The sequence below is a fragment of the Corvus cornix genome, chromosome 21 (genome assembly GCF_000738735.6).
Source record: "Corvus cornix cornix isolate S_Up_H32 chromosome 21, ASM73873v5, whole genome shotgun sequence".
NCBI classification, from domain to species: Eukaryota; Metazoa; Chordata; class Aves; order Passeriformes; family Corvidae; genus Corvus; species Corvus cornix.
In genome coordinates, this window is record NC_046350.1 from 3,038,041 (window position 1) to 3,058,318 (window position 20,278).

Consider the following 20,278-nt stretch of genomic DNA (forward strand, 5'->3'; position numbering starts at 1 on the left):
CTCACACAGTGCAGTCCTCACACACACATAATACAGAGCTCAAACACACACAGTGCAGAGCTCATAGGCATGCCCAGAGTGCACAGTTCACACACACAGAGCGCACAGAACTCTCATACACAGGGTACAGAGCTCACACAGTGCACAGAGCTCACACACTGCAGAGCTCACTGTGCAGAGCTCACATACAGTGCACAGAGCTCACACACTGTACAGAGCTGAGGGTTTGCAATATATACATACATTTACAGTTTTTATGTATGTACAGAGAGAGGAAACTGGGTATAATGCATGTGGATATGGATACATATATAGGTATTGGCAAAAAAGTTTGTTCTGCACACAGAGCTATAAAGAGATGGAGATATGTAGCTATAGTTCTATTGTTCTCTCTATAGCTTTATGTATCATCTCTCTGTATCTATCATACATGTATCCATATATATATATAGCTATAGCTAGACATACAGCTATATATATGTAGCTATAGCTATAACTAAATTACAAATACCTCTGTGTCCATATGTATATATGGCATGTGTTTATAGATGTACGGAGATGAGTGTATAGTTATAGAGCTGGGTATGGATATAGATACATCTACACACATATCTGTATATACACATCTATCTGCATATACACACATTTATGTACATACCTGTAATTTTCATGTGTGCATATATCCATACAAACATGGATGCTGCTGTAGCAATATATTTACATGGATATGTACACATCTATATATTACATATATGGATCAGTACATAGAGCTATGTATGTCTGTATATACACAGGCACACACGTGTCCACATGTGTGTGTTTATATACATTATATATGTAATTTTCAGAGGTGTGGGTACGCATCTACATACAGGTATCTATATATGTAAATACGTATTGATCTCTCAGAGACTGATGTCAGGGATAGAGGTGGAGGTAGAGCTACACCCGTATCTTTATCTGTCCGTGTGTGACTGTAAGTGTTTGTGTCTGTACACACCCCTCTAATGGGTGTGTGTGGGCGCATGTGTAGAGGCTTTCAGTAGCTTTGTGCAGGTACAGCTGAAGGCCCGTGTGGGCTGCGTTCACCTCCACAGCTGCTGTCTGCAAATGCACGCGTCTGTATGTCCTGCGTCTGCACGTGTCCATGCACACACACACACACACACACACTCGCACACGTGCCCACACACACTCCCCCGGCCCGGCCCGGCCCGGCCCCTCCCCGCAGCAGAGCCCTGCCCCGTGCTCGGCCGGGGCACCGCAGGCTCTTCCCGCAGACAACTCCCTCCCTGTCCCCGTCCCACCCACCCCCTTCCCCGGGAGCAGGCGCTCGCCGGGATCCGCGGTGCCGGTGCGGCGCTGGAGGTGCCGGCGGCGCAGGGCAGAGGCGAGGGCCGGGCGCAGGCTGGGGAACAGCTTCGTGTTGTCGGCCTCGTGGGCGTACAGCACCGCGTGCACCCCGCGCCCACCGCCTCCGGCAACGCGGGGGCAGGAGCCACGCATGCAACGGGTCCCCGCGGCGGCTCCGGCTGCGGGCAGGGCGGCCGGGCAGCCCGGGCTCGCCTCCCGCCGGCCGTCCCCGCGCCGCAGAGCCGGGCCGGGCGGCTGCGGCGCCGTGTCCGGGGCAGCGCGGGCGGGAGCGCTGGCTCTCGGCGCTCGCGGTGCAAACCACACTCTCCACTTTGCTCCAACAAAGCGTAAGCAAGCGAACGGGCGGCGAGGGCTGCGCGGCGGGCGGCGCGCTCGGGCGCGCTTAGGATCTGTAGTCCTTCTTGCTGTATGGTTTGTTGCCCAGGATGCTATCGATCTCGTGGACGATGGAAGACGACAGCTTTGGAAGGACCTGCGGGGGACGGGGAAAAAGCTGGGAGTTGGGATTGTGACCCTGGTGCGCGCGGGAGGATGCTCACCGCCTCCACCCCGCCACATTCGTGCCACAAGCCCCAGCCTGCCGGCTGGGTGACCCAGTTAGGGAGAGCCTGAATCAGGCCCGACCCTGCCCCCTCAGCCCAGCAAAGCCTCGTCTCTGCTTCTCGCCTTCATGACAAGCAAAACCTGTCATGGAGCTGGGTTTGCAACCCTCTTTCCCCACACAGTGCAGCACAGCAATGAGTGCTGCGGGCAAATGTTGCTCCTGCTGGGAGCACTGACCTGTATTGCTCCGATATTCTCCATCAGCTGGTCGGCGTTGGAGGCCCCCAGTAAGACAGAGCTGACACCCTCATTGCGCAGGCACCAGGCTGGGACAGGAGGGAGAGCAGAGCTTGAGCATGGCCCAGATACCCCTGGTGTCCCCCTCGGCTGTCCCCCATCCCCTTACCGATGGCGAGCTGGGGCAGGGTGCAGCCCAGGCGCTCAGCGATGGCCTGCAGCTCCTTCAGCTTTGCCTGCTGCCGCCGGCCCTCCTCACTCAGGATCTTGTCCTTCAGCCACTGGTATCCCTGGGGAGCAGGAAGGGGTGTTGTGGAGGGATCAGGGTGCACCAGCACCTTGCACAGGCAGGGCATCCCCAAACTCCCTGGGTTGTGGCTCCTGGAGTTCCTGTTCCCCTGGGGACTTTGCAAGGCCCCTGGCCCTGCTCCCCCAGCTCTGTCCATCCCCACGTGCCTTCCCAGCCCTGGTGCAGCTCACCTTCAGCGAGGCACGGGAGTAGGGGGGGATGCCCCCATCGTACTTCCCCGAGACAATGCCACAAGCCAGTGGGGACCAGGTCATGGCTCCAACGCCTGGGGACAGAGCAGAACAGGGGGATGACACTGCTGCTCCCAGCTCTCCCAGGGACCGTGGTGCCTGGCCTCAGCATCACTGGGCTTGAGGAGCACTGTGCTTTGGGGGGCTGGGGAGGAACCCCCACTGTCATACCTATCTTGTGGAAGAGCTCAGGGAGCTGCACCTCCACCTTTTCCCGCTGGAACATGTGGTACTCAGCCTGCTCGCAGATCGGTGGAATCAGGTTGAACTGCCGGGCCACCGAGTATGCCTCCTGCAGAAGAGCCAGGACCCTCAGTGCCCCGCCGCTCCCCCCAAGCCCCCTGCAGAGCCCCCCAGCCAAGTCCTGAGCGGCTGCCCCGAAAAATAATTAAGGCTTAAGTGCATCTGCACACGCTTGGCTCCCAACAGCTGCTGTCTAATTAAATCAACGTCAGATGCGTCACTGGGGCTGCTCTGCTGCAGCCGCCCTGGTCCCCTGGGCCCCTACCATGATCTCCATGGAGCTCCAGCGCGAGGTCCCCCAGTACATGGCCATCCCCTGGTTGATGACGTGGGTCATGGCTCGCACCGTCTCTGCCGGGAGGGAAGGAGAGAGTGGCAGGTGGGGTTTAGCAGGGGCTGCACTGATAGAACAGGGCTTGCACCGTGCTGATGGCTGGCGAGCATCCCTGCCCAATGCTGCGGCGGGAGCTGTCCGGGGTTGTGTCTGGGGGATGCTTTCAGAAGAGCAGGATGGGGACAGAGGGAGCAGCCACTCAGGACGTGCCGGGGACCACAGCTGACCTGACATGCCACGTGCCAGTGCCAGGCTCTCCCAGCATGGAGAGCAGCCTGAGGCTTCTGCCAGTGGCCTCATGCCCTGTGGGGTTACCAGCACTGGCACTGCTGCAGGGGAGGGACTGATGCATTGCCCACACACACAGACCCAGGGAGGGAAGCCTGGACCCTGTGTAAGGTGTTCAGGGGTCTTGGGGGGGAGCCAGCCCTGAGCCATGCGGGCTGGGGCCAAGCCAAGGCGTGCTCCTGCAGCCAAAGGCGGGCAGCGGGGAGGGCAAGGGGCACGAGGCTCTCCCGGCCGGCACCAGGGCACACACCCCAGCATGCTCACAGCCGCCCCGGTGAGGAGGGACCCTGCCGGAGACCCTGGCATGTGCCAAGGGCACCCCATGGCAGGACCCTGGGGGGTGGGAGCTTCTCTGCTTTTTGTCCTTTAAACTGCAGTACAGTCTGAAGGGCCGGGGGGTGTCTGTGTTGTGCTGCCGCTGCCTCTGCATCTCATGGCGGGGTTTGCTTGAGAGGGAGGAACAGGGATGGGGGATCACAGAGGAGTGGGGACTCTGCCCCGGGAAACGCCGCTGGGACAGGCAGCGGCTGGCGGGCAGAGTGCGGGCAGGGAGTACCTTCTACGATGAAAGTCCTGGACTTGGAGGAACTAAATGGGTCCCCTGGTGATAAAAGAGAGATTTAGAGAAAGTGGAGTCACCGCTGCTGGGATGGGGGGCAGTGACCTGCCACTGCACCGCCAACCCGCCCCGCTGCAGCCCGAGAGGGCCCTGGCACTGGGCAGGGGGCGGCCGAAGTGTGACTGTGGCGCGGGCCGACCGTGGTGGCGGAGGAGTGGATTCTGCTCGGGAGGGAAGATGCCCTTGAAACACAAGCCTGGCGCAAACCAACCGCGACGGCGATGAAAGGCAGCAGGAAGGAGTGTGGCACCGCGGCGCGCACCCACCTTCCATGGGCGTGTTGGGGTCGGGCCGGTTGGCGAACACCACGTCCACGTACTCCAGCTGCAGCCGCTCCAGCGATGCCTTCAGACCTGTGGCACGGACGGGGCTGTCAGGTGTGCTGGGCCCCGTGCTGCCAGCAGCGAGGCAGACGGTGAGGTACAGCCTGGCACCGGGGACAGCAACGCCTGGCGATTGCCCTCACCCCTACCCCTACCTTCTATGATGTGTTTTCGGGACAGGCCCCTCTCCGTCTCAGCCCTGGAAAAGGAAAGGTGGGTGAGAGCGCGGGGTGAGAGCCTGACCCGTGCCGGCTGCTCTGCTGAAGGGCAGGTGTTACCTACTTTCCTCCCCAGAAGATTTTGGTGGTGATGACCAGGCTGGACCGTCTGCAGGGACAAACAGAGAGTCACTGGTGGTGGCAGGTGCAAAGCCCCGTACACCCTGCCTGGGATGGCACATTCCTGCCCAGGGTTGCTCTGCCAGCTTTCCCCAGTCCATCGGCACCATGACGATGGCTTTGCCAAACAGGGATGGTGTCCGGCTTACCTCCACCCTTTTTTCTTGATGATGTTCCCCAGCACCACCTCGGCCCTACAAGGGAAGGGGACATCAGCCATTGACACCTGGCTGCTGCGGCCATGGGGAGTGGTGGCAGCCGGCAGCGATGGCTCCAGACCCCGGGAGAATAAGAGGCAAATGCAGTGGCTGTGGGGATGCTGTTTGGCCCTTAGCTGCAGTGTCCACAGCTGAGCTACCCCCAGTGCACGAACTTGCTAATTTTAAGTGAATGCATGGGCACACGCCAATGCCCTGGGCCAGCGTGCCCTGGGTACAGCTGCTGCTCACTGTGCCAGGAGGGTGCACGGCCAGGAGGGTGATACAGGCCACCACGGGAAGCATGGGACTGCCAGAACCACGACTCCCCTGTGAGCAAGTGCTCACAGCCCCGTCCTGGAAGCTGCTTTGCAGCTGGCAAACCTGGGAGATTCCCAGTGCCACTGGGTGTGGGGTGAGACCCCTGTGGCACTGCCAAAGTGGGGTACCTACTTGCCAGCAGCGTAGACTTCTGCCGTGTCGAAGAGATTAATGCCGTTGTCATAAGCTAAAGTCATCAGCTGCTCCGCCATCTGCGAGGAGAGAGCGGGGTCGGTGAAGGGGGTGGCCGAGAGCCGGCACACGGGCGCGTGTGCAGAGCGCTGGTGAGCTCCCGCATGCCGCACGCACCCAGGCCACAGCCGCGGCTGTGCTGGCCCCAAACCCTCCCCGCTCACCAGGGAAAGGCTGGGGAGGGATGGGGTGAAGGGGTGCAGCTTTACCTCATCTGTGATCTGCCCTCCAAAAGTCACCCATGTTCCTGCAGGGGAGAGAGAGATGTGTGCATGGTGAACGTGGTGAGCAACGAGCTCTGCCACCCCAAGCCCCTAGCCACCCACCCTGGCTCCCTCAGCACAGCCCTGGCACGTGGTGGCCACAGCTGGCCCTGCCGCGTGCACTGTGGTGCTCCCAGCACGGCCCAGTCGCTTCTTATCACGTCAGGAAAAGAGAAAATAATTTGGCAATTTCTGGGCCGTGACTCAAAACAGCCGCAGGGCTGAGGAAAACCCTTTCCTTCCCTTTGCAAACATTGCTGGGGCAAGCAAGCGCTGCCCTGGCCAGGGAGTTCTGGCAGCTGCTGCGGGACTGAGGGGATGCCGAGGGACTGTGGCAAACCCTGGCACTTACCCAGACCCAGGCAGGACACACGCAGCCCAGACTTCCCGAGGTTCCTGGAAGACAGAGACCATTAGGAAATGTGCCAGAAAGCCCCAAAATGCTGTATCATGCATCCTGCATGCCACCAAACACACTGGGTGTGAGGACAGGGAGGTATGGTGGTGGCCCCTGTTCCCCATCCCCACCTGGGATGGTTCCACAATGGGAGTCCCCTCTCATCTGATCAACGAGCCATCCCAGGCTGGGCATCCCACAGCTTGGTAGTGGCACTGCCTGCATCTGCGCAGTGATGCTGTGCCTGGCAGGGCTATTGGGAGAGCAGTGACCTTGTTAAAGCAGCTCCCTGTGATGAGGCCGGGGTGTCCGGCTGTCCTGAGAGTGCCGTTGGCACTGGGGAATGAGACTGGAGGAAGAGGAGCCGGCATGCCGGTGGTCAGGACTGAAGCATCCCATACATGGCATGAGTTGTGCCTGTTCTCTGCATCGTGGCACAGGGAAGCACAGGGCTTGCACCAGGCGAGGGTGCTCAGGAGTGGAGCAACATCCTGGAGAAATGGAGCACCCCAGAAAATCGACCGGCACAAGGAACTGGAGAACAGCTTTCGGGAAGGGGGCCAGGCTGGCAGACGCCTTCGCTGTGGTGATGGAGAGCCAGTTACTTGTTAAAAATGACAAAGGCTCAAGAAATGAGCGTTAAAATAAATAAAGTGTAGGTGAGCCGCGGCAGCTCGCCCGCGCGGGTGTCGCATAGCAACCAGAGGCACCGCCACCGCCGGCACCGCCGACACGGGCACCCGCAGCCGGGCAGGGAGCGGCTGTGGCCCGGCCGCGGGCAACCGTGGGCTGCACCGAGTCAGGGCAGCATCCTTCTGTGCTGCCATGTTATTGCCCAACGTCTGGAGGAACCGGTGGTCCCCTGTCCCGCGGTGTTTTTAGAGCATTTCGCGGTGGGGAGAGGCCATGGCTGTGGGGCAGCAGTGGCTCAAGGCCCTGTGATGGGGGGTTGATACAGGGAGTGCACAGCATCCACCTCATCCTGGCCATTCCAAGAGCATCGCTGGGGTTCCCCTGGGCAGGTGGCCATCACTGCTCTCGGCTTCCCAGCCCAGAAGTGTGTTGACCGGCTGCCCAATGGAGATACTGACAGACTTCGGGAAGGCCAAGCATCCCCCCACACTGTGCTATGGCTTTCCTATCCCATCCATTTGCTTGGAGCATCCCCCTGTGCCACCGTCCCTCCAGCAGCCACCAGTGGGGACCCCCGAGCTAATCACCCATTGCCTGGGAGAGGGTGTTGCTGGTATGCTCCTCCTCTGGATGAGGACACGACTGCGGGGCAGGAGCACAGCACCCTGAGGATGCCACCGTGCATTGTCCCAGTACTGCTGTCAGCACCACAAGGGTTTGGTGTTCAAGAGATGGACAGAACCGGACCAGCCCCCTCCCCAGTGTCCAGCTGAGGGGACTCGGCTGATTTGGACATCACTGGTGGGTGATGGCCAGGCTCACCCCAGCGCTCTGCTGGCCTGACACACTTTGTGCCTAATGCTGGCACATCTGGCTCTGCAGTGGAGGCACACGGCCGCTGGCAGCCGGACCGTGGCGTGCAAGCTCATCTGTGGGGGGGCCCTACCCTGTCCTGGGGTCCCTGCTCTTCTGGGGGGAGCCCCAGCCCCACACCTGGGTGCACACTCAGCCTCAATGGGGGAAGCCCCCAGCACTCTGCCCCAGAGCCAGGACATGGAGTGCGTGAGCCCTGTGGGTGCTGGCCGGGGGGGCACCACATCACCGCCCCGTTTCCAGAACCACCATGGGCAGCCAGAGCTGCTTACAGCTCTGCATTTGCTTCGCAGGGCACTGAGTCTCCGGCAGCACCGAAAGGATGCCATGGCATCCTGGATTAACGCTACCGTGACTCCCAGACCCCCCCCGGCTGGGCAGCCAGCCCGGCTTGGCAGACACTGAGGATACTACTAATCCTGCCCTGAATTTTAGGGTCCCTTCTCTCCCCCATCCTGAAGATTTTACGCGCGGTGGATCAAAGCTGCCCTGAGGGGACGGGAGCAAACAGCGAGGAAGCGCACGGAGGCGCACGGTCAGCACTTTTAGCGACGAGAAACCGACCGAGCCGGACGCGAACCGGAGATGAGGGGAGTGCGGCGCCCCCGGCCCCCAGTCCCCCGCCGCCACCCCGATCGCAGTGAGGAGCAGGGAAAGCCCCAGGAGTGCCCGTTTCCTACCGGTATTTCATCCCCGGCTGCTTGACGCTGGACTCGCTGGAGGAGGGGGCGTTCTGCACCGAGAGCTGCCCCAGGCTGCGGGCCACCATGGCCACCGCGCGGAACTTGCCGCGGGTGCCGAGGCTGGGGCTGCCGGCATTCTGTCGGTTCAGCCGGTCCTCCGCGCTCCGGCTCTTGATGCTGTGCTCGGAGCACACAAAGGAGACCTGCATGCTGCTCCGGCGGGCAGCAGCGCCAGCTGCCTAAATTTAGCCGGCGCCCCGGGCGAGGCGGGGAGCTCCTCCCGCGCGCCGCCAACGTGACGGCGGGGGGCTGCGAGGCGGCGGGCGCGGAGCGCTCCCGTCAGCCCTCCTGCCCTCAATATTTGATGAGCTCAGGAAGCGAGCGAGCGGCACGCGGGCAGGTGGGGGCAGGAGGGGCAGAGCCGCTGCCGGTACCCCCCAGAGTGGCCGTGGCGGGGCGGGACTCCCCCGCGCCCCGCTGAGCATCCCCCCGCGGGCGCGGCTGCTGGCCGAGCCCCGGTTTGGGGCGCAGCGAGGGCCGAGGCTGCGGAGTGAAGAGGTCCTTTCTTGCCTCCCTCCGGCCACGCACAGCAGCACAGATTCCCCCGCACGGGTCCGAAACCAAACCCTCTGGCAGCAAGGCGTGTGCATCGCCAACCCCACGGCTGGGCGACAGCGCAGGTGGCGGCGATGCTGATGGCTCTCCCGCGGCAGAGCCCAGCTGTTTGCCAAAGTTGTCGCCCTCGGGGCCACAGCCCCAGCAGCACATTCCCCGTATTTTCCCCAGTGCAAGCGAAGTCGAGTGAGGTGAACTCCAGCCCAGCACCTCGTGCCGAAGCAGGGACACAAGCCACCACACTACAGCACCATTCTGCGGCTGGGGCCACGGGCCGGCTGCCAGCACCTGCCGTGCCCCTCAGGATGGAGCGAGATGCAGCGACGGGGCTTGCAGGAAATTATGCACATTTGCCCCAAACCTAATGAAAATTCTTGTAATCTCCTCCGCTTCCCTCTGTCACAAAGCTCCTTAGCTGGTAATCCGGAGCATCAGCGCCGGCTCCACTGCGGGGGGGACCTGGCAGCAGTTGTCAGCCCCCAGAGGACGAGAAACCCCGCAAATTTTGGGGGCAGCGGGGACATGCCCAAAGAAGGAGCACCTTTGGGGTGCCAGCTGCTCCCATGAATAAATAATGTCTCCATGAATATTAGATGGACTCTTGCCACTGTGTAAATGTTACCGCGGTCATTGTGAGCGGAGGGGAACCTGACCCGCGGCGCGGCACGGCATGGCACAGCGCAGCACGGCAGGAGCCGGCAGAGCTGCCAGCTCCTGGGGGCTTCGCTGCAGTGGGGGACAAGGGGCACCCCTGCATTGTCACTGGAGAACAGCCACTGTCCTCAGCCCTGGTGCCCCCAAAGCCTGACCTGGGCTACTGGGGGTGCTGGGCCCTGCACCCCATTGCCCCACCCGCAACACCAGGTGAGAGTGCGGAGCAGAGCAGCCCCATCCCTCTGAGGGGCTGTGGCTGCCTCTCCAGCTGTCCTTCTCCGCCTGAGAAGGACACTGGCTGAAATCCTGATACACCCTGCACCAGGACCCACATACAAAATTAATGATGCACCCGCTCTGTGATGCACACCCCTCAGTCAGGAGGAGACGCACACCCGTCAGGCAGAGATGTACCCCATCAAATGGAGATTTACACCCATCAGATGGAGATGAACCCCTGTCAGGCGGAGATGTACCCCCCAGTCAGGCAGGGATGTATCCCCATCAGATGGAGATTTACACCTCTGTGGCAGAAACAGCCCTTTGGCGGCTGTTTGCTCCAGGTGCCTAATCTTTAAAGCTCAAAGGGTGTTTGCATCTGCAAATGCCCAAATAGCAAACAGGAACGTCAAGTGAGAAGCTCAAAGATCACCAAGTAGGAAAGTGCTAACGGCGCTGATCGGCTGCCACCTCTCCGGCGCATGCCGTGCCAAGGGCATCATCGGCTCCTCCCAGCCTCGGCGCGGCACAGGGGAGCCGAGGTGAGCGTAGGTGAGAGCCGTTCTCCTGACGAGGTGTCAAACCAGCACCGAGCAGCGTCCCCTGTGTCATCCCCTCACCTCGGCCCTCGCGGCGCTGCCTTACCTGTACTTCATGCCAGTGGCGCGGGCGGTACTGTCGGCCAGGGAGAGCCCGTGCATCCGCAGGAACTCCTCCAGAGTCTTCGCCCGCGCCGCCGCCCGCACGTCCCGCAGCCGCCGCAGCTCCAGCCCGTCGGCCGCCCGGGGGGCTGGGGGCAGCCCCCACTCGGGGCTGTGCCGGCTGGCCACGCTGCGCAGGCTCTCACTGTAGGTCATGGAGAGCATCCTGCCACCCGAGCGTGGGCTCTGCCGGCTAGCCACGCCGCCAAACACTCTGTGGTGCTACGGAGAGAGCTGGGAAAGCACAACGTGGGCTCCATCGCTACACAGGGCACAGCCCTGCCCGCACTGCCATGCCGGAGTGGTGGCACCCGCCCTTGCCAGGACATGTGGGGGACCCTAGCAAAGCCAGTCTCTTCAGCAGAGCAAAGCCTTGCTGTGGGAGCTGAAGCACAATGGGAGAAGCAGCAGGACAGGGATGCGGCACAGTCCATGTCTGAGGCTGCAGTGGTACCTGCCACAGCTGCCCCAAGCCATGATGCAGCAGTGTGGCCTGTGCCCCGGCTGCACTGGCTCCCAGCTCGCACCATTTGGGCTGCACTGGTTTGCAACCCTGCGAGGGATGCAGTGGGTCGCAGGAGCTGGCCGAGGCATGGTGAGCAGTGGCGCAAGTACTGCTGGTGAGAATCTGGCAATGTGTGCCAGCGGGCAAGGAAAATCAGGACGGGAAAGGGGTCCCCGTGGGGCTCCCCGGAAAGGGTGGACATCGGCAGAGGATCTGTGGGCACTGGGTGCTCACTGTGCCTGCGTCACGCTGCCGCAATGTGTGCCACCAGCCAACACCTTCCCCACCACCGCGGCAGCGACCTCCCAGCCAGTGCGGCTGCCGAGAATAGCCTGCCGCAGGGTGGGCTCCTCACACACCCGAGCCCTTGCTGCCTCTATGGCTGGGACCTCACTGGTGGTGGCATTGGCATCGATTTCTGTGCCTCTCTCTGCAACTTCTCTTGTTCTCAGTGTCTGCAAGGAGCAGGGACTGGGGCCAAAACTGCGGTGCTGGTGCCGGGGTGGCCACTGGGGATGCACTGTGACAGATCTACCCCGGCATCAGGCTCCAGCCAGGCTCCCACTGGTGGTTTTTTCTTTCCCTGCGAAGCTCACCTTGACAGCTGCAGGAGGCAAAAGTGAAGTGCTCTCTGCCATTGAGGTGTGACCTCTAGAGGAAAGGAGAAGGAAACCCAGAGGATATGGAGTAGCAACTGGCCAGGTATGACCAAAACCCTGAGAGTCTCCTTTGACATCCCGTGCTGCCAGAGACCACTCTGTGCTCCTGCTCTGTAGCAAGGCTTTGGGAAAGCAGGGAGACATGGAAAGGGAACCTTTCCCTCTGCTGTGGCAAAGCCAAACCAAATCCTGGTCACCAGCCTCTTCCTCAAAGAGCCACACCTCAAAGCTGGAGACTGGAGCCGGCACTTCCAGCACCAGCCCTTCTCTGTGGCTGGTAGCTTTAATTACGGCAGCGCCAGTGGCTCCTGCTGGGTACGGGTACGTGGTGGGATCTCCTTGTTTCCAGTGGGATCCCCTTTCCCTGATAGGATCCCCTCACCTGACAGCAGCAGGGAGAAGCCTGAATTGGCTGCACTGCTGCTCTACAGCAGTGAAACGGCTGCAGCAAGCAGAGCTGGGGAGTTGATCTGGGCTGCTCTGAGGAATGGGGTGGGAACCCACCAGCCGCCCTATCTGGACACTTCCCTGATTTTCGGCAGAACAGTATTGGATGGCAGAGAGAGCGCGGAGATGGCGGGTGCAGTCACAGCTGTTTGAAAGCAGAAATCCCGGTGCTCCTGGGACAAGCGGCAGCAGGGCTGCAGGAGCTGCCAAGGATAAGCTGTGCCATGCCCAAGCGGGAGAGGCTGTTTTGCGAGGAAGGAGCAGCGATGGGGGACAGAGCACAGGCTCTGCAGGATAATGGCACCGTTAGCAGCGTCAGGGGCACAACAAGTGGGTGTCAGGCAGGGCAGCTGCCTGGAAAGATGTCTGGCCAGCCTGGCTTGCCAAGCCGGGAAGTTGACAGCCACCAGCCTGCCTAAAGCCAGGAAAACCCCAAACTCCAAAAGAAAACCACCCTAAGCCATCAAATCCCAAGTTACCGTGCACGGAAAATCTTCCCTGCTGCCCGCAGCGGCTGCCCCATGGCAGTGCCCATCCCTGCTCATTGCCCACCATGCCCAGCCCCGCTCGCCGCCCGCGCTGCTGGCCCCGACTCACCGCGCCGGGGAAGCTGCTCAGCAGCCGCGCAGCTCTGGGCGGCCGGGCTGCCCCGGGGTAGGTATAAGAGCCGCGGCCGCCGCGTTGTTCTGCATTAGGGGAGTGTCGGCGCTTGGCGTCCAAAGCACTTGGCGGCTGCGCCGGGCCCCCAGCGCCCGGCTTCTCGCCGCGGTCCATTAGCCCTATTAGGGGATTTTCTTCCATGCGAAGGGGAGCTAAATTATTCATGGCGCCTTGCTAAAAGCCCGAGGATGTGCCGCTGCTTTATCAACGCTGGCACCGCCGCCCCTCGCCCTGCGGTGACAGGTCCCCCATCACCAGCACACAGGGCGGTGGGGACAGCTGGACACTGGGGCCATCGGGGAGCGGAGACGGTGCCTGGCGGCAGACACAGCCCTCCTGTGGTACCCGCGGCAGTGGAGTCGGAGCTGGGCTGTGGCAGGACTGAAAGGCAGCCTCCCCCGGGAAGGATTCCCAAAACGGAACTGGGTGGTGGACACAGGTGGCTGCTGCCTGAAGGCAGCCTAAGGACAAGCTCCTGCCTGTTGGCCTTGGGAGCCTTTTGCACCAGATGTGTCCAGTGGTTCAGGCCAGTTTGGCAGCCAAAACTTGCCCGTGGCTGGGGCTCGGCAGTGCTGGTGGCAGCACTGGGATGGACACTGTCAGTGCCACTGAGCCACCCCAGTGCTGGCCAGCCTCACCTCCTCCTGTCATGTGCGGGATGGAGTGGGGGGGGCCGCGGTTCTGTCGAGGGGAAGCCCCTGGTCCCCCACCCCACAGCAGCCAGGCCAGACCCAGTCTCACACCACCAGGCTGCTGTGGCCCTGGGAGCACTGGAGCAGCTGCTGGCACAGCGTGTGGGGAAAGCACTGCCCTCACTTCAGACGGTAAAAGGATGGTGGGGGCGAATGTTACCTCCTGAACCACTTAATGAGACTGCTCCTAATGGCAGGAGCTGGGGAGCAGCTGGCTGGTTTCCCAGAGCTGCTCTTCGGAAAAGCCAGGGGCTCCTCCAGGCACAGCATTGGCATGGGACACTCCCCCCAAGCTGAGCCGAGCCGAGCCGAGCCCCACACCCCACAGTGGCTGCTCCCTGCAGCTGTGTGGCCACACTCTGCTACGTGGACAGCCCGTGAAGACGGTCCCCCCCATCCAGCCACACCCCAGGATCCCCGCACCGCGCTTCCGAATCCGCGAGCAGGTGATGAGGGGATGCCACACCTGTGATGCCCATCCCACACAGAGGCACCCTGGCAGAGTGGGCAGGGAGGGCAGTGCTGTGCTGGCATTATCTGGGCAGGGGGAGGGGCCACAGCCACTTGCCAGGGGGATTTTGGGGAGGAGGAAGGGCCTGGTTACCTGTAGAACTGGAGCTGGCGCTTGGGGCTCCCGTACCTCGCACTTCCGACAGCAAAGGGGAGAAAGAAGAAAGAAAGTCCCACAAACCCCGTTAGAAAGGAGGAGAGGGACTGAGTGGCAGAGTCAGTGGCTGTGGGAAGGGTCAGTGGCACCCACCCATGTCACATCACACTGGGCACTGAGCAGTAGGCACTGGCACGACCCTGAAAGTGCTCCCTATGCCCATAACAGGCACCAGCACCCCAAAATGCTGCTGCTGCTGTGTGGGGATTTTGTGCTGGAAGCTTTTACACAAAGTGTGCCGAGGTGGTTCAGGAGCATCAGAGCAGTTTCAGGGAGTGTGGTGGTTCTGGGTTGCCACAGGCTTGGGTTTGAAGCCCCACAGAGTCCCACCAACACTGCCCTGCACCCTTACCTGTAAATCATCCCTGGGGAGCCCGTCTGCCGCAGCGAGAGTCGCGCTGGGGAGTCAGTGGTGGATTCGGGATACATGGAGCCAGCCTGGGCTCCCCGGAGCCACTCGCCGCCTCACCCCTGCCACAGGGGAAGAGGAAAAGAGGAAGAAATGAATTTTTTTGGGGCACGCGCATGACGGCGCTTCCTGTTGCAGAAGATCTCAAGCCGGATGGGCATGTGGCATGGGCAGCAGCGTGGGCACGGCAGCCCTGCCAGCCCCAGACCCTGGGACTCACCCTCTGACCCACCACTGATCCCAAAACCATCTTGCCCCAGCCCTGTTCCCCTGACTTCCCAGCTTGGCTGTTCCCTCCAAACTTGTGGGGGTCCTGAGACTCCAGGAAATGGTGAGGAAACACAGTCCTGAAAACTGAAACATTCTGAAAACCCTGAAGCTGTCCCTGGGGGTTCCTCTGAAAGGGACAAGCGAAGAAAACAGTCTGGCTTTTTCTGCAGCCCACATGTGACTGTGTGCACAGAGGTGAGGGAGCTTCGAGGGAAGGGAGGGCTCAACCCCAGGCACCCTCCTGGGTGTCCCTGGAGACCCTCCCTGTCCCCATGCCAGGGGCATCCAGCATGACTCCCTGGGAGCTGTGCTCCTGCTCCTGCAACACTGTCAGCAGTTTCCAGTATCACAGAAAACAGTGACACTTCCTACAGAACTGGGGCTGGGATTTAAATTTATCCCATCTTTCTTTAGGCCGGTGAGATGCCATCTTTACGCTGCAGGTCACAAGCTGCCCTTTTTCTGAGATGGGGACTTGAGAGATCTCTGGGCTCCTTCCCAGCTGCCCTGGGCTCAGCAGGAGCATGGCCTTACACAGTGTGCTCATGTCCTGGCATGCATCCCGCCTGCATCCTGGCACAGCACGCCTGCATCCTGCATCCCTCCCGCATTCTGGCACAGTATGCCTGCATCCTGCATCCCGGCACGGTGTGCCTGCATATCACATCCTGCCTGCATCCCAGCAGGGCATGCTTGCATCCTGCATCCACATCCTGCATCCCAGCATAGTGTGCCAGCATCCTGCATCCCTCCCGCATCCTGCATCCCTCCGGCATCCCGGCCCGGCGTGCCTGCATCCCGGCGCAGCCCCTGCAGCCCACGCAGCCCAATGGCAGCAGCTGCGGCAGCCGAGCCCATCCCCGCGGAGCCGCCCACCCGCCCACCGCAGCTCCCAGCCGGGCTGCAGCCCCCGGCACAGATCCCCATCGCCCTCCTCCTGAGCGCTGCAGGAGTGCGTCTCCCTTGGCCACAGTCGCGCTGGAGCCGGAGCCCAGACAGCCTCAGTAAAACCGGGTTTATTTTTCGAGAAGTCAGGAGGGAGCCGCTCTCTCCCAAACCCGCAGCACTGACCTGAGCCCGGAGCGGGACCCTGCCGAGCCCTACAACCAAGACCCGGCTGAGGCCCCCGAGCCCTTGTGACCCCCCAGCTTCTCCCGGGTGCTGCGGGTGTTGGCTCCGCAGCTCCCGCGGCCTCGCCTGGCAGTGGGCAGGGAGCAAGCAGCGCCGCCGGGTCAGCAGCAGCCACCGGCCGGGCACTGTCCTGCCCGCTCATGCCAGCTCAACGTCACTTCGTTAGCGGCGGCTTAACAAAGCTGAGGGAAGCTGGGGGACGTCTGCGGGGGGGGACAGCCGGACGCCCGTGTCCCAGCGCAGCCGTGCAGCTCCTTGCTTGCACGGCCCCAATGCCGGACTCCTGCGTGGCTCAGGACCGGCCGATCCTGTATCCCAGGAGGCTGTGGTGCCAGGAGCTCAGATCTCTGCGATTTTCAGCAGGACCTGATGCCCCTTCCCTGCTGCCTCCCAGCAGTGCTGCGGGTACCAAGCGCAGTGGCTGGCAAGTCTTTGGCAGTGCTGGAGGGACTTTGTTGGCAAGAACGGCTGGACCACGGGCACACGGGTCAGGGCTGTGCACCCTGAGAAGCCAAAGTGTCCCAGCCTTTGGGGCCAATTCATCCCTCTGAGCTCTCTGAGCCAAAGGCACCACCAAAAGCCCAATCCCCTCTGTGTCGGCAGCTTGGTGCTTCCCTGAGACTGCTCCTGCACCTCCAGCTTCCTCACGGCACAACTCAGCTGTGAGTCTGCAACTGTGGGAGTTTCAGCAATGGCCCGAGAGAGAAGAAAAGTGTTTTCTTCTGCAGGATGCACCCAGGAGCCAGGTGAAGGATGCCCTCATGATTTGTGCTCCCACCAAGGTCCACTGCCATCCCTGGCAGCACAACGGGGTATAGGAGTGTGGGTGCTGTGACACGGATAGTTTATGGCTGGGAAGCCCCCGGGAGCTGGGCCAGCATGGGGGGTACTACACACTGCAGCCCGCCAGACATGCTGCCATCAGGGCAGGACCGGGTGGAACTGGACATGGAATTAATGCAAATGTAGGGATGAAACTGCTGCTTCTGGTGAGCCTGATCCTCCAAGGGTGAGGCTCTGGGGCAAGGAGAGCTACGGGACCCCTGCCCTGGGCACCCCAGCATCCTGCCCAAGTCAGGTGAGGGATGCAAGGTAACGTTGCAGGGAGCATCTCCCCATGCCAGGTGCCTGTGCCTATATTTCTCCCCCTTTTTCACTGTGTTTGCAGCAAATGCTCTCCTCCACGCCAAGGGGAAGGTGACTTTAGCTCAATGACTCACGCTGCCCTGCTCTGTCGCCTCGGCACCTCCTGCCACCTCCTGCCGTCACCTCTGCGCTCATGCCCCGTGCTGGTCCCGTGCCCCCCCCTCCCCCGGCTGCACCGGCGCCGCAGGGATCCGCAGAGCGGCAGCCCTGCCCCTTCCTTCGGCCCGGGAGCCTCTGTTGCGGCGCAGCATCTCCCAGCCCACCGGGCCCCTCCGACCGCCCGGGTGGGCTCCAGCGCCTTCCCCAGCCCATCATCACGACAACGCGGCAGGCGGGCGCTGGGGACTCAGCTGCGACACGTGAGGTCGCCCGTGACCGCCAAAGCGCCGGCATCGGCGCTGCTCAGCTGCCCGAGTCAATGACACAGCCCAAAAGCACACGCGGCGCGTCGGCCGGGGGTTATTCCGGCTTTGCCGTCACGTACACCAGTGCCAAAGTAACGGGGTCCACCGGGCTGCCCGCGGGTCCCCGGTGTGTGACACTGCCAGGTCCCTGCTTCGCCGTGGCTGCCCGCCAGGCACGGCTGAGCCACCGCCGCGGCCCCGCCGGCACCCAGCACGGCACCTACCTGTCTCCGGTGCTCGGACGGAGGGCGATGCGCGGTCGGGAGGCACAAGGAAATGAGTCAAACCCGGTTGCCGGCGGGCTGCAGGCTCCGCGGGTCTCGGGAAGCGGCGCCGGTGCCGGCGCAGAGCAGCTGCTACAGCCGGCGGCAAACGCAGCGGATGACGGTTCCTACCCCATTCCCGCTCTGTCCCCGGGAAAAGGCGTCTGGCGGAGGGGGAAGCCGAGCCCTCCGCGCCCCGACGCGACAGCACCCAAGGATGCTGCAGAGCCGTCCCTGCCGCTCTCACATCCTGACTCGGCAAGTTTGGCTCCGCCGGTGGCTGCAGCCGGCTCCCGATCCCGCCGGTGCCTTAACCGTGTCGGCGCCGCAGCCCGGCACCGGCAGCGCGTGGGCGAGCGAGCGGCTGCCACCAGCCGCCCCTGCGCAGCTCAGGCGGGGGGGAGGCTCGTCTGGGGCGACGGGGAGCCTGGGCAAGAGCTGCATCATCGCTGCCTTAAACCGCGCCGGGTGTGTTTCTCCTAAAAAAATCAAATACAGCGTCGGCAGTGATGCTGCGGGGCTGCCTCCAGCACCAGGGTCACCCGGCTGGCGCGTTTTGCCACTGGCCACCCATCCTCCTCTGCTCGCGCTCATCACGCCTTCTCAGCGCCTTTGGCTTTTTGGCTATCTTGGGCAAAAACCCACCCCGGAGCGTGTGGCTTGGAGACACCCTGGTAACTGGAGCAGGCTGGTCCCTGTGGCAGCGCGGCTCAGCGATGCCACAGTGATAACAACACCAATGCAGCTGGATCTAACAGGAAAATTAGAGGCCAAGCCAGCAAAAAGGGGTCAGGGTTTGGGACAGGCTGCTCACGCAGTGGTGCTCTGGCAGCTATAAACTAGGAAAACCTGGTTCCTCTCCCTCAGCCGGGTCCTGTTCAGCTTCATGGCAGCATCTTGGCACTTCTTCTGCCATTTCAGCATGGTCCTGGCAGCGATGGGGCCAATAAACACACTGCCTGCTCCAAACCATGCTGATGCTGACAGGGACCACTCAGCACTGCCAGGGTGGGTGATCCCAGCAGGCTGCCCTCTTTCCATGCCACAGCAGCTCCAGGAAAAGCCCATAACAGGCGGGGAAGGTCATAAACCCTGTCCCATTTGGGGATGCTCCCAGCACCAGCCCATCAGTAGCTTTGCTACCCCCACAGATGGTGGGAACCAAGTGCCAAGTCGATCTGCTCCTGCTCCGTGATGCGTCTGACCCACAGACCCACAGGCCATGAGCAGGAGGTGACAGCTGGCCCTGCCACCCTCCTCATCAAAACAATAATAGTAATAACTTAATAAAAACCAGCAACTCTCTTGAATCTGCCGTTGGCAGCTGCGTAGAGAGGCATTTTCTGCTCACCAGCTGGAAAATCACTGCATATATGCAACAGGCCTGTATAAGGGATGTGATACAGACTGGATACATCTCGCCCAGCCTGCTCTGGCACTCACCCACGGTGCTGCGCCGCGGCTCCCAGCAATGCTTGGGGAAGAAACCTGCGGTTTTGGGAAGCAGGCTGGGTGCCCTGCCAGTGGCACAGACCACGTCTCACCTGGACGAGAGCCTGCGGCGCCGGCATGAGCAGTCCCGTGCCGGCCGCAGGCTGAACAGGCAAGGGGCTACAGGGATGCCCACCACGAAGAAAACAGCCCCAAAAAAATGGAGGCTGGCGAGACAGAGGCCCGCCAGCTTCCGGCGTGGCAGAAGAGATGGTGAGGCAGCAGCGGCAGCAACAGCTGGGCTGTGAGGGGAGCGGGGACCCGCCACAGGGCTCGGGGCTCCTTCCACCCGCAGCCCCCCGGTCACGGCGGCAAAGGGAGACACGGAACGGACTAAGGAACGGCAGGAAACTGAAGGAACCGCGACGTTTGACTCGCTGTGCACAAATCGGCTCGGGAGAAAATCCAATATTGCCACCCCCGTGTCACTGGGGCTTCGCCGGCGGCTCACCGTGTCACCGGGGCTCGTGCCCTGCCGCTCCCGGTGTACGGTGACAGGCCGCAGGCACATCACGAACAGTGTTCACCTCGCCTTGCTGTGGGAACGAAGGGACAGCCAACCTCTCCCCCCGTCCCCGCACGGCCCAGGCTCCCACTGGGCCGAGAGCAGGCGGCGGAGCGAGGGCCCCGCTCTCCGCACCAGGGAGCGTCGGGAGGGGCGTGCGGCGGAGTGGCCTCGCCCGTAGCTCTGCCCGCGGCCCTGCCCGGTTCCATCGCCCCCACAATCCCCCGGCCCCGGCCCCGGCCCCGGCCCCGGCCCCGGCCCCGGCCCCGGCCCCGCTCCGCCCGCGCCCCCGCACCTGCCCCGCGTCCGCCGCTCCCGCCGCTCCGCCGCGCGCCCTCGTGGGGGGCGGCCCCGCCCCGCTGCGCCTCGCCCCGCCCTCCCACCGCCCATTGGCCGCGCCGCCCGCCTCTCGCGCCGCATGCAAATGACGAGGGCGCTGCGC

At 62.3% G+C, this 20,278-nt stretch overlaps 1 protein-coding gene across 5 annotated transcripts; it reads right to left on the reverse strand.

The window, feature by feature from the left end:
- Window positions 1-1,406: 1,406 nt before the first annotated feature.
- KCNAB2 (potassium voltage-gated channel subfamily A regulatory beta subunit 2) lies at window positions 1,407-20,157 on the reverse strand. 5 transcript variants are annotated; one of them, XM_039563920.1, is made up of 16 exons: window positions 20,132-20,157; window positions 14,570-14,688; window positions 14,155-14,196; window positions 6,165-6,208; window positions 5,759-5,796; window positions 5,490-5,569; window positions 4,989-5,033; window positions 4,784-4,828; window positions 4,657-4,700; window positions 4,445-4,531; window positions 3,203-3,288; window positions 2,866-2,986; window positions 2,635-2,729; window positions 2,324-2,444; window positions 2,155-2,243; window positions 1,407-1,846 (listed from the first exon to the last, which is right to left on the reverse strand). In XM_039563920.1, exons 2-16 carry the CDS (start codon window positions 14,644-14,646, stop codon window positions 1,757-1,759), a joined length of 1,104 nt encoding a protein of 367 aa, XP_039419854.1. In that variant the 5' UTR covers window positions 14,647-14,688; window positions 20,132-20,157; the 3' UTR covers window positions 1,407-1,756. The 5 variants fall into 5 exon arrangements, with proteins under 5 accessions (XP_039419854.1, XP_039419853.1, XP_039419855.1 ...); XM_039563919.1 differs by lacking the exon at window positions 20,132-20,157 and adding an exon at window positions 17,802-18,165; XM_039563921.1 differs by lacking the exons at window positions 14,155-14,196; window positions 20,132-20,157 and adding an exon at window positions 17,802-18,165.
- Between the last annotated feature and the right edge of the window lie 121 nt (window positions 20,158-20,278).

Excerpts from the sequence above, each read along its gene's own strand:
- KCNAB2 (XM_039563922.1), bottom strand. The coding sequence starts at position 10,752 with ATGCTCTCCATGACCTACAGTGAGAGCCTGCGCAGCGTGGCCAGCCGG. Across the intron at positions 4,532-4,656 it reads CCGAAAACACATCATAGAAG|GTCTGAAGGCATCGCTGGAG; the intron begins GTAGGGGTAGGG and ends TCCGTGCCACAG. Across the intron at positions 2,445-2,634 it reads ACTCCCGTGCCTCGCTGAAG|GGATACCAGTGGCTGAAGGA; the intron begins GTGAGCTGCACC and ends CCTGCTCCCCAG.